This window comes from Miniopterus schreibersii (assembly GCF_964146895.1).
Source record: "Miniopterus schreibersii genome assembly, chromosome: 18".
NCBI classification, from domain to species: domain Eukaryota; kingdom Metazoa; phylum Chordata; class Mammalia; order Chiroptera; family Miniopteridae; genus Miniopterus; species Miniopterus schreibersii.
In genome coordinates this window covers 8,101,344-8,112,991 of record NC_138121.1, presented here as the reverse complement: position 1 = coordinate 8,112,991, position 11,648 = coordinate 8,101,344, and the positions used below count along the sequence as shown (strand labels likewise).

The 11,648-nt window shown below is 49.3% G+C and overlaps 1 protein-coding gene across 2 annotated transcripts; it reads right to left on the bottom strand.

Annotated features, from left to right (window-relative positions):
* Positions 1 to 3,627: 3,627 nt before the first annotated feature.
* On the bottom strand, positions 3,628 to 11,638 carry GMFG (glia maturation factor gamma). 2 transcript variants are annotated; one of them, XM_081118611.1, is made up of 8 exons: positions 11,521 to 11,570; positions 8,237 to 8,304; positions 7,716 to 7,812; positions 7,549 to 7,598; positions 6,423 to 6,472; positions 4,697 to 4,779; positions 4,207 to 4,280; positions 3,628 to 4,063 (listed from the first exon to the last, which is right to left on the bottom strand). In XM_081118611.1, the coding sequence occupies exons 2-8, from the start codon at positions 8,237 to 8,239 to the stop codon at positions 3,992 to 3,994; spliced, it is 429 nt and encodes a 142-aa protein (XP_080974737.1). In that variant the 5' UTR covers positions 8,240 to 8,304; positions 11,521 to 11,570; the 3' UTR covers positions 3,628 to 3,991. The 2 variants fall into 2 exon arrangements, with proteins under 2 accessions (XP_080974737.1, XP_080974738.1); XM_081118612.1 differs by lacking the exon at positions 8,237 to 8,304 and having other exon boundaries at positions 3,886 to 4,063; positions 11,521 to 11,638.
* Between the last annotated feature and the right edge of the window lie 10 nt (positions 11,639 to 11,648).

Genomic DNA, 11,648 nt, shown 5'->3' with positions numbered 1-11,648 from the left:
GAGAATTTAACACCACCAAAAGTGGACACATGTCCAACACCACTCATGCCAGGAATGGTTCTAAGGCTCCGTTTACTCTTCACAGCAGCCAGATGAGGAGGTCGTCATCATTATCTCCATTCTACAGAAGAGGAAAACTGAGCCTTAGAGAGGTTTGGTCATTTGTTGAAGGTCACACACACAGTAAGTGGCAGAACAGGGTGGAGGTGAAGGGGAAAGAGGGCGAGGGCAGACCTGGGGTGGAAAAGGAGAGGGTGAGAAGAAAGAGAATAAGGGGGACAGAGATACACAGAGATGAGAAACAAAGGCAGGGGCAACCTCACTCACAAAGCACATCCGGCATATCTGGCCCTGTGAGCTCTTGCCCTCACCCCCGATCACCCTTGTTTTTGGCCTCAGTGATGACTTTTCTATTCCTTCAACACACTAGCTCATTCCAGCCCCTGGGTCTTTGGGGTTATTCCCCTTCCGTGGCTGATTCCTTCTTTTCATACAAGTTTCTCTCCTTTTTTTTTTTTTTTTAATGTTTTTATTGATTTCAGAGAGAGGAAGGGAGAGGGAGGGGGAGGTAGAAATATCGATGATGAGAGCACGCCCCCCACTGGGGATCGAATCGGCAACCCTGGTATGTACCCTGACCAGACTCGAACCACAATCTCCTGGTGATCTCCTGGTTCATAGGTCAAGATGCTCAACCACAGAGCCACGCCGGCGAGGCTCATACAAGTCTTAATTCAAATGTAATCTCTTCAGAGACACCTTCCTTTCCCACCTGCAATTTACACCCCCACCCCCGCCAATGGTCCTGATGTCTGCAAATTACTTTGAAATCCATACAAAATGACATGGGTTGATGGATGGATAGCCGGATGGATATGTAATACAGCAAGTGCAGAAAAACGTTAATGGTGGAATCTAAGTGGTGGGTATATAGGTATTCACTGTAAAATTATTTTGACTTTGCTGCATGTTTGAAATGTTTCAAAATAATGTTGGGAGAAAATAAAAAGGCAGGAGGACTCTTCTAGAGACAAAAGAGGCACTAAAAACTAGCCCCAACTGGTCCCACCACTTCTATCACATCACCTCATTAGATTTCCCTCATAGCACTTATTACCCATGGTAATGACCTTGTTTGCCCATTTGTTTACCTAACTTATTGTTTACTTATTTGTTTATTGCTTACTGTCTAGTCGTTGAAATATAAGCCTTCTGAGGGAAGTGGCATGGGCACCAATTTTCTCCAGTGTTTAAAAGACCATTGACCCCAGGGGGTGCTCAGTAAACGTGTGTTCTTGAATGCCTCTTGGGAGAGGATGAGGTCCACTAGAGACTCACTGTAGAGAACACACTCAGGAATAAACGTGCTTTCCTAGCCTGAGATCACTAGAAGGGAAAGGGTATAAGCCAGCGGCTGGGGTGTGCTCCTGAAGGTCAGGGAATGTGAGTTGACCTGAAAAAGAGGGCAACAGGTAGAAGTAGAGAGTGTGCTTATTTCCCTAGGCCCTAATTCCTGCCCTAGACCCAGCTAATTCTTCCACAATTTAGCGCCTCCACTCCCACTCCCCATGCCCATCTCTAAGGCTCCACCCCAAAGAAGAAACCCCAGCCTTGTCTGACCTAAGCAAAGCCCCTCAATTCTAGGTCCCATACCCCAACTTAAGCCCCACACCTTAGACACTACCCTAAAGTGTATAGTATGTATTCAGACTTCTTCAGCTGTGCCCCTGCAGCAAGTCTAAGCCCCACTCCTTGGCCTAGCCCCACCCTCCCCCTTAGGCTCCACCCCATAAGCGGCTAGTTCTCAGCCTAGGCACTGGCCCCTCATGTCCAGGCTGGGTCCCCCATTCTCAGCTCTGCCTAAAATCCAGTCCCCACCTCTCCCATCTAAGCCCTGTTTACATTCTAGGTTAGCTAGGAGAAGTGCCTAGGAAAGCCTAGGGTCAGAATTCAAACATCAGGGAGCCTGGATCCGTGGAAGCCTAGAGGGGACGTGGCTGGAAAGACGGGAGGCAGTCCCTTAGTTTGTACCGCCCCTGGAAGGAGTGGCCCCAAACCCAAAGCCACGGCCCACTGTGCCGATTCTTCATTGGACACTGTGTATTGTGTTCTGGCTTTTCTGGTTGGCCCCCCCATAATCCCTCTAGCCAAACCTATTCTGCATTGGGCTGCCCCCTCAGAGCCGCTCTCTGACTGGTCTCTGCTTTCCAAACTCCCTGCTCCTGATTGGGCAATTCCTTGTACATGCTTCTTTCTGACTGGATTGTTCGCAATCATAAGCTTGGACGCAGGCAGAAGTTCAACAATTGGGGAGGAGGGACAGGTGGGAGGGGAGGGAGGAGGGAGAGGGGGAGGTGGCCGGCCCAGGAAAGGGAGTGGCCAACTGGACACAGAATAGCCCCGGGTTAAAGTTCTAACTGTGGGACTTCAGGCAACCGTTTTTAGTTTCTGTGCCTGTTTCTTCATCTGTAATTTGGGGATAATGTCCCTTCTTCATGGGGTATTGTAAGGATTAAGTGAGTTAATACCTATAAAGTGCTTATAGAAGTACTTGGCACATAGGAAGCCCTCAGTCAGAGGGTTAGCTATTATTATTAATTTGATCATGTAAGTGCACAACCTTAAACTAGTCCTTTTGCCTCTCTGACCTCTGCAGGCTGCAATTTGCTTGACCTCTTAATTGAATGACTTCTCCTATCCCCAGCGCTCCTCCTCTTCCATCTCTAGCTATCAATAGGGACTCAGGCCGTGGTCAGAGGGAAGGTAGAGATGTGCCTGGCAGAGAGGCGAGGTAGGGCACCAGGACAAGTGCCAGAGGAGAAGAGCTCAGCCCACCCGCAGAAAATGGAAGGCAGGGGGGATTTCTCTATGGCCCAATGTAGAGTGATTCTATCTTGAATCCCTCATATAAGGGCTTGTCCTTATTGGGGATAAGGGGGCAAGGGATGGGTACAGTGAGGTGGTGAGGGGATGGTGTATTCTGGCTGGGAGGGATCAGAAGGGTTGGAGCTGGGGAGGGGCAGCCCAGGCCCAAGGTCACAGTGCCATTGTTACCATGACAACAGCCACCTCTCTATAGGGAACCTGGAAAGGGGTGAGGAAGGGAGCCAGGCCCCTGAATCTGGGGACCTAGGGAGGAACTGAGACATGAAGGAGAAGCAAAGACACAGAAAGAGTGGTTTATATCTATGAAGATCTGCCCATCTTGGAATTTTCTGAGCCTGGTAAACAGTTGGTGCTCAATAAATGTCCCTCAGAGACAGAAACAAAGAGCCTGAGGGAGTCAAATGCCCCGAGATGCCAGAAGAAAAAAGAATCTCCAGACAGGGATGGATAGGATGTCCCTTTTCTGCCCCCTCAACCTCATACCCATCAGGGGCCCACTGAGGATCCTGGATCCTCTTTCCCCAGCACTGGGACCTCAGGTCTACCCAACCACACAACCCACCCCAAAACTCCTGAGCCCCTGAAGCAATTATGTTTGATCTCTCAACAAGTTTTCTGCCTTTAAATTCTTCCTGCCTTGGGGCTCATTGAGAAAAGTAGCATTCAGTGCAAGCTAATGCCTGCTAGCCCCTAGAGCTGGGAGGGGAAGGGAGGGGAAAGAAGCACTCTGCCGCCTCTGCTCTCAGAAACCCAGGCGTTCTTATTCCCCTCCAGAGTGGCCCCTCCGTGGATTCAAATATTCCCCCAGTTCCTCCAGGAGCCCGGGCCTCCCCCATACTCCCTAGGAAACTCCACAGGCTGGTCAGAGAAGCAGGTGGTCTCTCCTCCCGGAATTCAGGGGCATCCGCTTGGCCGGCCTGCCCTCTGCTGGCCCAAGGCTGGTACTGCAGGCACTGTCAGCCAGCGCCCAACGTGAGAAACAGAAACTGAGCCAGAACGCAGGATCTCCAAGTTCTTGCGTTTTAATTTCTTCAGGGTCTCGGATGTTCAGATCCCAGGGGTCTGAGTTCCCAGACATCAGAAATTCAGATCCCCAACCCAGAGGTCAACGAAAGAAAGACAACTTCTCTTGGAGCCAGGCCTCGGTGAGGTCATCAGTGGTGCGGATTTCAAACACCTGGGCAGGGAGAGTTCTCAGTATTATCCACTCAGGAGCTGAGAGAGCGAGGACTCCAGCCCCTTCCTCCCTCGGACCCAGGGGCCCAGACTCCCAGAACCCTCCTCCCTAACGCTCTGGAAGCCTCGACCCCAGGCCCAGACCTTTGTGAGCTCTGCCGTCTGTACCAGTCTGTTTTTACTCCCTGCATACATCATCTGTTGTTCGGGCTTGCAGCCTGCATGGAAAAGGGGAGAAGGGAGCATAGCTGGCCAACCCCGGGGTGTTCTCTAAGGGCCCAGTAATGTCCTGCAGGCCCTGGAGTTTTCTAGGGGTCCCAGGAGCTGTTCTAAGGAGTCCCAGTTTTCAGTTTTGTCTAGGGGCTTGAAGTTATTCTGTGGACCCCTGGAGATGGTTTATGGGCCAGACAGGAGTTTCTAGGTAAGAAAAAAAAAAGGTAGGTTTACTTATATATCTCGGGACCGAGGAGGACGTGTGGGCTCGTGAGGAATCTAAGGCCCCAGCTTCCATGCCACTGCCCTCCTAGTACTCACACACCACCCATGCCACCCACTCCCATATCACCAAGCCACATGCACACTCACAAACACACTCTTACACACCCCACACACAGAACCTAGGACCCTGTCTCACCCACAGGACTGGAGAAGATGAAACACAAGGGGTAGGACACTCGGCCATCTGCGTGCACATACTTGTAGCTGTAAACCACGAACCTACACCAGTGAAAGGGAATTTGAACTCAGGACTTCAGCCTGGAGCCCAGGCCCAATGCCGATTACCTGAGTCTACAAACTTGAAATCTTGCCTGAGTCTGAGAACCTAGGGTTAACAACTCAGACTGAAATACTGGCCTCAAACACAATTAATTATTAAAAATAACAATAACAGTTAAGTGCTAAATAGAACTACCATATGATCCAGTAATTCCACTTCTGGGTATTTATCTGAAGAAAATGAAACACAATTTCAAAAATATATATGCACCCCATGTCCATTGCAGCATTATTTACAATAACCAAGATATAGAAACAACCTACATGTCCATTGATGAATGAATGGATAAAGGAGGTGTGGTCTATACATGCAGTGGAATACTATTCAGCCATCAAAAAGAAAGGAAATCCTGCCATTCGTGACAACATGGATGAAACATTGAGGCATTATGCTAAGTGAAATAAGTCACAGAGAAAGACAAATACCATATGACCTCACTTACATGTGGAATTTTGGGAAAAAAGGAAACAAATATCCCTGGCCAATTTGGCTCAGTGATGAGAGCACTGGTCCACGAACTGAAGGGTCTCGGGTTCCATTCCTGGGCCAGGGCATGTACCTTGGTTGCAGGCTTGACCTCTGGCCGGCGCAGGAGGCAACCAATATATGTGTCTCTCTCACATCGATGTTTCTCTCTCTCTCCTCTCTTTTTCTCTCCTCTCTCTCTCTCTCCCTTTCCCTCCCTCCCTTCCACTCTTTCTAAAAATCAATGGAAAAAATATCCTCGAGTGAGGATTAACAACAACAAAAATGTTAGTGCTTATCTGACTCACAACAACCTTATGACGAAGGTACTTTATTATCCCCATACTACAGATGGGAAGACTGAGGCCCAGATAGGTGAAGTCACTTGCCCAAAGTTCTATGGGTAGATTTGAACCTGGACTATAAGTGCTCAACCACTATGTGATACTGTCCAGCTGGGGCTGAGACCAGGCCCAGCTACACAATTTGCCAAGCTCAGTGCAAAATGAAAGTTTGGACTATAAAGGATTTCCAGACAGCAGGCAGCTGCAGAGCATTACCCCCCATGTTCGAGGCTGCCTTCTGGGTATGGGGCTCTATGGGACTACACTCGTCAGGTGCCCAGGAAGCTGGTTCTGGCTGGGATGGAGGCTCAAAATCCTTGGGAGCTCCAAATTCACCCTAGGGGAGACGGAAAATCTGCACAGACCAGTTATCATGAAGTGTCAAAGGGCTCCTCCACACACAAAAAGCATCAGGCTCATGTGGCTTCACACAAGCTTCTTCCCAATTGGTAAATGTCAAATAATTTATTTGTTACTGGAAGTGTTCCGCAGCATTAAAAAGAAGGAAATTTTCTTTCTTTTATTTAATGAAGCAAGCACAATGTTAAGGCCAAAACCTGACAAAGTTTGTATTTTATAAAAAGCAAGCTCTAAGGTCCCATATGATTATCAGTGTAAAATTCTGCAATAAAATATTAGTACATTGTACAAAAAGTCCTAGGATAGGAACTCTTGGCCTCAAACACAGAGATCCCAAGCAGTCCCTCAGTCTCCCCCTCCATCATCACCCCTCTCCCCAAGGCCCGGCCCTCCCGTTCCTTCCCCCAGGATACCTTGGCTGTCTCTCGGGCAGCTCCATTTTTAGTTCCTCTGGAGAAATGTTCTGCGGGAAGGGGGAAAACAGGAGAGAAGAAAATATTGCTATTAACCCAGCCAGGCGTGGCTCACGGGCTGAGCATTGACCTAGGATCCAGGAGATCGAGGTTTGATTCCCAGTCAGGGCACATGCCCGGGTTGCCGGCTCGATCCCCAGCAGGCGGTGTGCAGGAGGCAGCCGATCAATGATGGCTCTCTCCATCATTGATGTTTCTATCTCTCTCTCTTCCTCTCCCTTCCCCTCTGAAATCCATAAAAATACTTAAAAAAAAAAAAAAAGAAAATATTGCCATTAAGCAAGCATTTACTCTGTGCCAAGGGACTGGTCTAGGTAACAAACACGGACCAACTCATCAAGCTCTTCCATAGCACTGCGGGGTAGGTTCTATTATTATCCCTACTTTACAGGTGAGCAAGCTGATGCCCAGAGGTGTTAAGGCACTTGCCCAGGATTGCACAGCAACTCTGAGCAGAGGAGTTCAAATTTGAATCTGGGTTTAAATCATCACCACTTTACTGTGCTTCCTTGTAGAAGACCCGAGGGAGCCCAGCTGCTAGTCAGTCTCTCCCCGTCAAACAGCCCCAGCCTCAGTCTCCACACCTACCCCCTAAACCCCTACAACACTATGAAGTAAGCCCTATTATCACACCCCTGTTACCGATAAAAGACAGTGAGGCCAAGAGCGGGCGAGGCCTACCCTTTTATAAAGGATTTCCACTAGCTTTTTGTTAATTTATCTGGAAATTCTATCATTTAAGTGCCAGTAAAGTATTACCATCATTATCATTTTATTGAGCATATACTATGTGCCAGGCCTTCTAAACCCGCTACAAAGATTAAATCATTGGACCCACAAACAACCCTATGAGGTCCGTACTGTTATCTTCATTTCACAGATGAGGAAACAGAGACCCAGACCCATACAGGAAACGTCTCTTGCCTAAGATCACAGCTGAGCTGGGACTTGACCTCCAGGTCTTTCTGGGCCCCAATGCCAGGCTTTTAGCATCAGTTTCAGACCCTTGGGTCTCCCAGTCCCACCCTGCACTTCTTGGGAGGCCCCATCCACCCCAACCCCTCACCTGAAATTCTTCCTCCAGCACAACCATCTGCCGGTCTTTGTCCACCTTCACTAGGGAGGGACAGCACACAGGGGTTAGGACGCCCCTTCGAACTCAGTGACTCTAGCCCAGCCCTCCCCATGTATCCCCACCCCACCCCCCAACCTTCCAGGGAAAATGACACTCACTTATTATGGCTGCGTTGTCTGTCTCTTTTCGAAAGCGGAATTTCCTCAGCTTTTCCTTTAGCTCTGGGTCCACCTCGCAGACCACCAGGGAGTCAGACTGCAGCGGGGCCCAAAAAGAGCTGAGCTGGCCTCGCCTCAGCCCCTGCCCCCGTCCCCTGTCCAAGCCTCAGTTTCTCTGCCTACTAGCGAAGAGGAATGTTCCAGTAGCCCATGTGAGGCCTTCGTGAGCGTGGGGAAAAGACGCCCTTTCCCTGGGCAGATGCTGCCCCTCACCAGGGCACACACTTGGGTTGCAGAGCAGAGGCTGACCTTCGGCAGGTATCCTTGGGCAACAGGCGAGGAGACCCAGGGGTCTGTTTGCCTGGGGCTAAACCCGGCACCACCATCCCTCTCCCCCCAGCCTGGTCCTTTGCCACCGTGGGGTCCCCTTCCCGGCCCCTGACCTCCAACCCACAGCCTGACCATCACCCAGGCATCCTCCCAGCCCCAGCTCCACCCCATACGACCCCTGGCCCCCTGACCATGACTTTTCTGTCCACAGGCCTCTTCTTTTCTCAGTTCCGCTGTCTTCTACGGGTGGGGACCAGGGCTGGGGAAGGGGGGGTGAAGTGTGGGGTAGGGGAAAGGTTTCATACAACACCACATCCTGTTTATGCCCAATCTGGGACAACTGTTGCAGAGGGCTCCTCCCCCTCCTTCCTTCCCCTCATCTGCCAGGACCTCCCAGCCTTTGCAATCACCTAGGTTGGGGTTCGAATGCTGCCTCGCTGTGTGACCATAGCTAAGTAACTTCACCCCTCTGATTCAGGATTATTGTGAGGATAAAACAGCTTCACGTGTCTCCCAGCACAGCGGACATGCTCAATATACAAAAGACAATAATGAGCTCTTTAGCTCCTCCCCTCCTTCAGGAAGTCTTCCTGGATTTTTGCCCATCTAGAATATTTTAACTCCAGAGCTGAAAAGGGAGCTGCTAGTCAAACTGTCACCTGCCGTGTTGGTGGGGAAATGGAGAGGAGAGAGGAGACATCACAGCAGCAGAATAATGGTGAAATTTTTCCTGAAGTTATTCAGTCTCATGGGCTTTATAATGGGCCCTACAACAATGGTGTTCAATCTTGTCAGACCAGTACACCCTTTTTTATTAAGAGCATTTTGTATTGCTTCCTGTCCCATCCTGAAATGAAATTCCTAGATAATGTATCCTGCTTATACACATACATTTTTTAAAAATCAATATAATGTTCTGTCATGTAAAGGAGAAATGAAAAAGAAGTAATTTATAGGGAAAACCTATGTATTTCAGCGAGAAAATACAAACAAACAAAAGAGAATTTTTGCAGATCCCGGCCCCATAATGGCTGCTTCCCTTCAGAGTAGGGAACAAGCCTTTCTCGTCTCCCTCTCCTCCACACTGGATCCCACCCTGTGGCCCACTCAAGGGCATCACTGCAGCTATCCCCCCACTCCCTGCACCATCCACGATCCCATCTCTGCTGGCTCTTTCCCTCATATAGGCAGTGTTACACCTTCCATTTTAAAAACTAAAAACCCTATCTCTTGCCCAGCCACTGCCCATTCATTTCCTTCCCTTTTCAGCAAAACTTCTTGAAGGCGTTGTTTATACTTGCTATTTCCAATTTCTCCTCCCAATTTTCTCTTCTACTCTCTCCCAGCACACTCTCCTTCATGTCCTTCTCCATTGACCCGGCCACCAGTGACCTGCATGGTGCTAGACCCCATGGTCAATTTTCATTCTTCAACTGACACCATCCATCACTACCTGTGCTCTGAAACACTTAAAAAAATTTTTTTTAAATATATTTTTTAATTGATTTCAGAGAGAGGAAGGGAAAGGGAGAGAGAGATAGAAACATCAATGAAGAGGGTCATTGATCGGCTGCCTCCTGCATGCTCCTTACTGGTGATGGAGCCCGCAACTGGGGCATGTGTCCTGACCGGGAATCGAACTGTGATCTCCTGATTCATGGGTTGATGACCAACCACTGAGCTACACTGGCTGGCCTAAAACACTTTTTTCACTTGGCTTTCAGGACACCACCCTCACCAGGTTTTCCTCCAACTCCTCTGTCTGCTCCTCCTTCTAACAGTGGAGTGTCCCAGGGCTCAGTTCTTGGTCCCCTTCTCTTTTCCATCTACCTTCCTCTCTTCCTCTTCCTGATCTCATCAATCTCTTGCATTTCAAAAGGGCTGCCTTAATTATTTCTCCAGCTGGGCATCCCACTCAACTCTAGACTCTTACATCCAGTGGCCAACCTGACATCTCCATCTGGATGTCTTGGAGTCATCTTTGACCCCTCTCTTTCCTTTGACAACATACATTAGAACTTCTCACCCTGGACGTTCCAAATATAACCAGAACCTGCCCATTTCTTCCCCTCCTCAGCCCGTACCCTGGTCCTGCCACCTTCATCTCCTGCCTGAGCACTTAAAGGAGAAGCCCCTTTCTCTTCTCTGCAGTTTCCCTACTGCCCTCTCCCCACACTGTATTCTTCATAGGACTACCAGAGAGATCCTAATAAAACCCAAGTCAGCTGGCATACCTCCTCTCTCACAACCCTCCCATGGCTCTCGTATTATTGGGGTAAAAGCAAAAGCCCTTACGGTGGCCTTTAGAACTAAATCATCTGCCATCATTCCTCCTCCATTACCTCTTGGATCCTGTACTACTCTCCTCTGTGCTCACTCCAGCTACACTAGCCTTTGTGGTTCTGTGAATAATTCTGCCCCTGGGCCTTTGCACTTGCTATTACATCTTTTGGGAACCCTCTTTCCCTCGTGGTTCACTCCTTAATTCCTTCAGATTTCTGTTCAAATCCCACCTGATGAAAGAAGTCTTTCACCATCTAAAATGGTACTGACCCAATTTCTCCGTCCTGTTTGCTTTATTTTCCTCCATCGTACTTATCACCAAGTTACATAGTGTTTGTTTATTGTTTGTGCCCCACCTCCCAACCAGAATGTAGACTTCCTGAAGACAGATGTTTGTCTGCCTGCCTTGTTCATTGCTGAAATTCCAGAACTTGAGCAGTGCATGGTACATAAGAAATATTATTTAATGAGTAAGTGAAGCAGCATCTATGGAGCACAATCACTCTATATGGTGTGAAAGTTCTTGCTTTGATGAAGGGGTAATGGGTGGGGTTTGTGCCATGCCACACACCCCCTGAAATAGCCTTTCCTCACTGCATCCCTAGTGCCACACCTGGTTTTCCTCCTCTCTGCTGCTCCTTCTGGATCTTTGTTGATTTCTTTGCTCAAACCTTCCATGTCCGCTTTTTCTCGCGGTTCTGTTGGGTCCTTGTTTCCATTCATCCCTCATACCCTCTCCAGGCTAGGTCACTAATTTCCACAGCTTCAATCTCCATCTTTGATGATCCTTGAATCTTGGTTTCCAGCCCCAATTTCTCTCTTTAAGCTCCGGACACGGGGGTGGGGTGGGGGGGGGGTGCAGCCTCTTTGACCCTGCTTCTGGGTAGCCCACACTGGGCTAGAATCTTCAGAACCTGCATCTTTTCTGGGTCTCCTCAGGAAGATCCCTCCAACCCCGCAACCTCCCAACCAGAAGGCCTTATCTCACAGTTCTTCCTCTATCGCCCGCTGCAGGCAGCCAGTTCACCTAGCCTCCTGAGCTTCTCTCCCACCCCTACCTCCTCCCCTTCCCACAGTCCACCCTGGTGCAAACGCCCCTCTCCCATCCCTGCTGCTTCCCTGTACTCACGGCCCCCAGTTCTATTCTCTCCAAGACAGGAGCCAGAGATATATTTCCAAACCCCCAACTCACCATGACTCTTCCCAGGTCGAAGCCTTTCTATGGCTCCGTAGTGTCCAAAGGACAAGTCCAAACTCCCTCAAGTGGCCAAACATCTGGCTGCAGCTCACGTCCCACCACTCCCTGCCTTGAACTCTACA

Bases quoted from the DNA above. Each gene is read 5' to 3' on its own strand.
- GMFG (XM_081118612.1), bottom strand. The intron at 6,473-7,548 runs GTGAGGGGTTGG...CCCTTCCCGCAG, and splicing joins TGCTGGAGGAAGAATTTCAG to AACATTTCTCCAGAGGAACT. The intron at 4,064-4,206 runs GTCTGGGCCTGG...CTCCCTGCCCAG, and splicing joins AGACGGCAGAGCTCACAAAG to GTGTTTGAAATCCGCACCAC.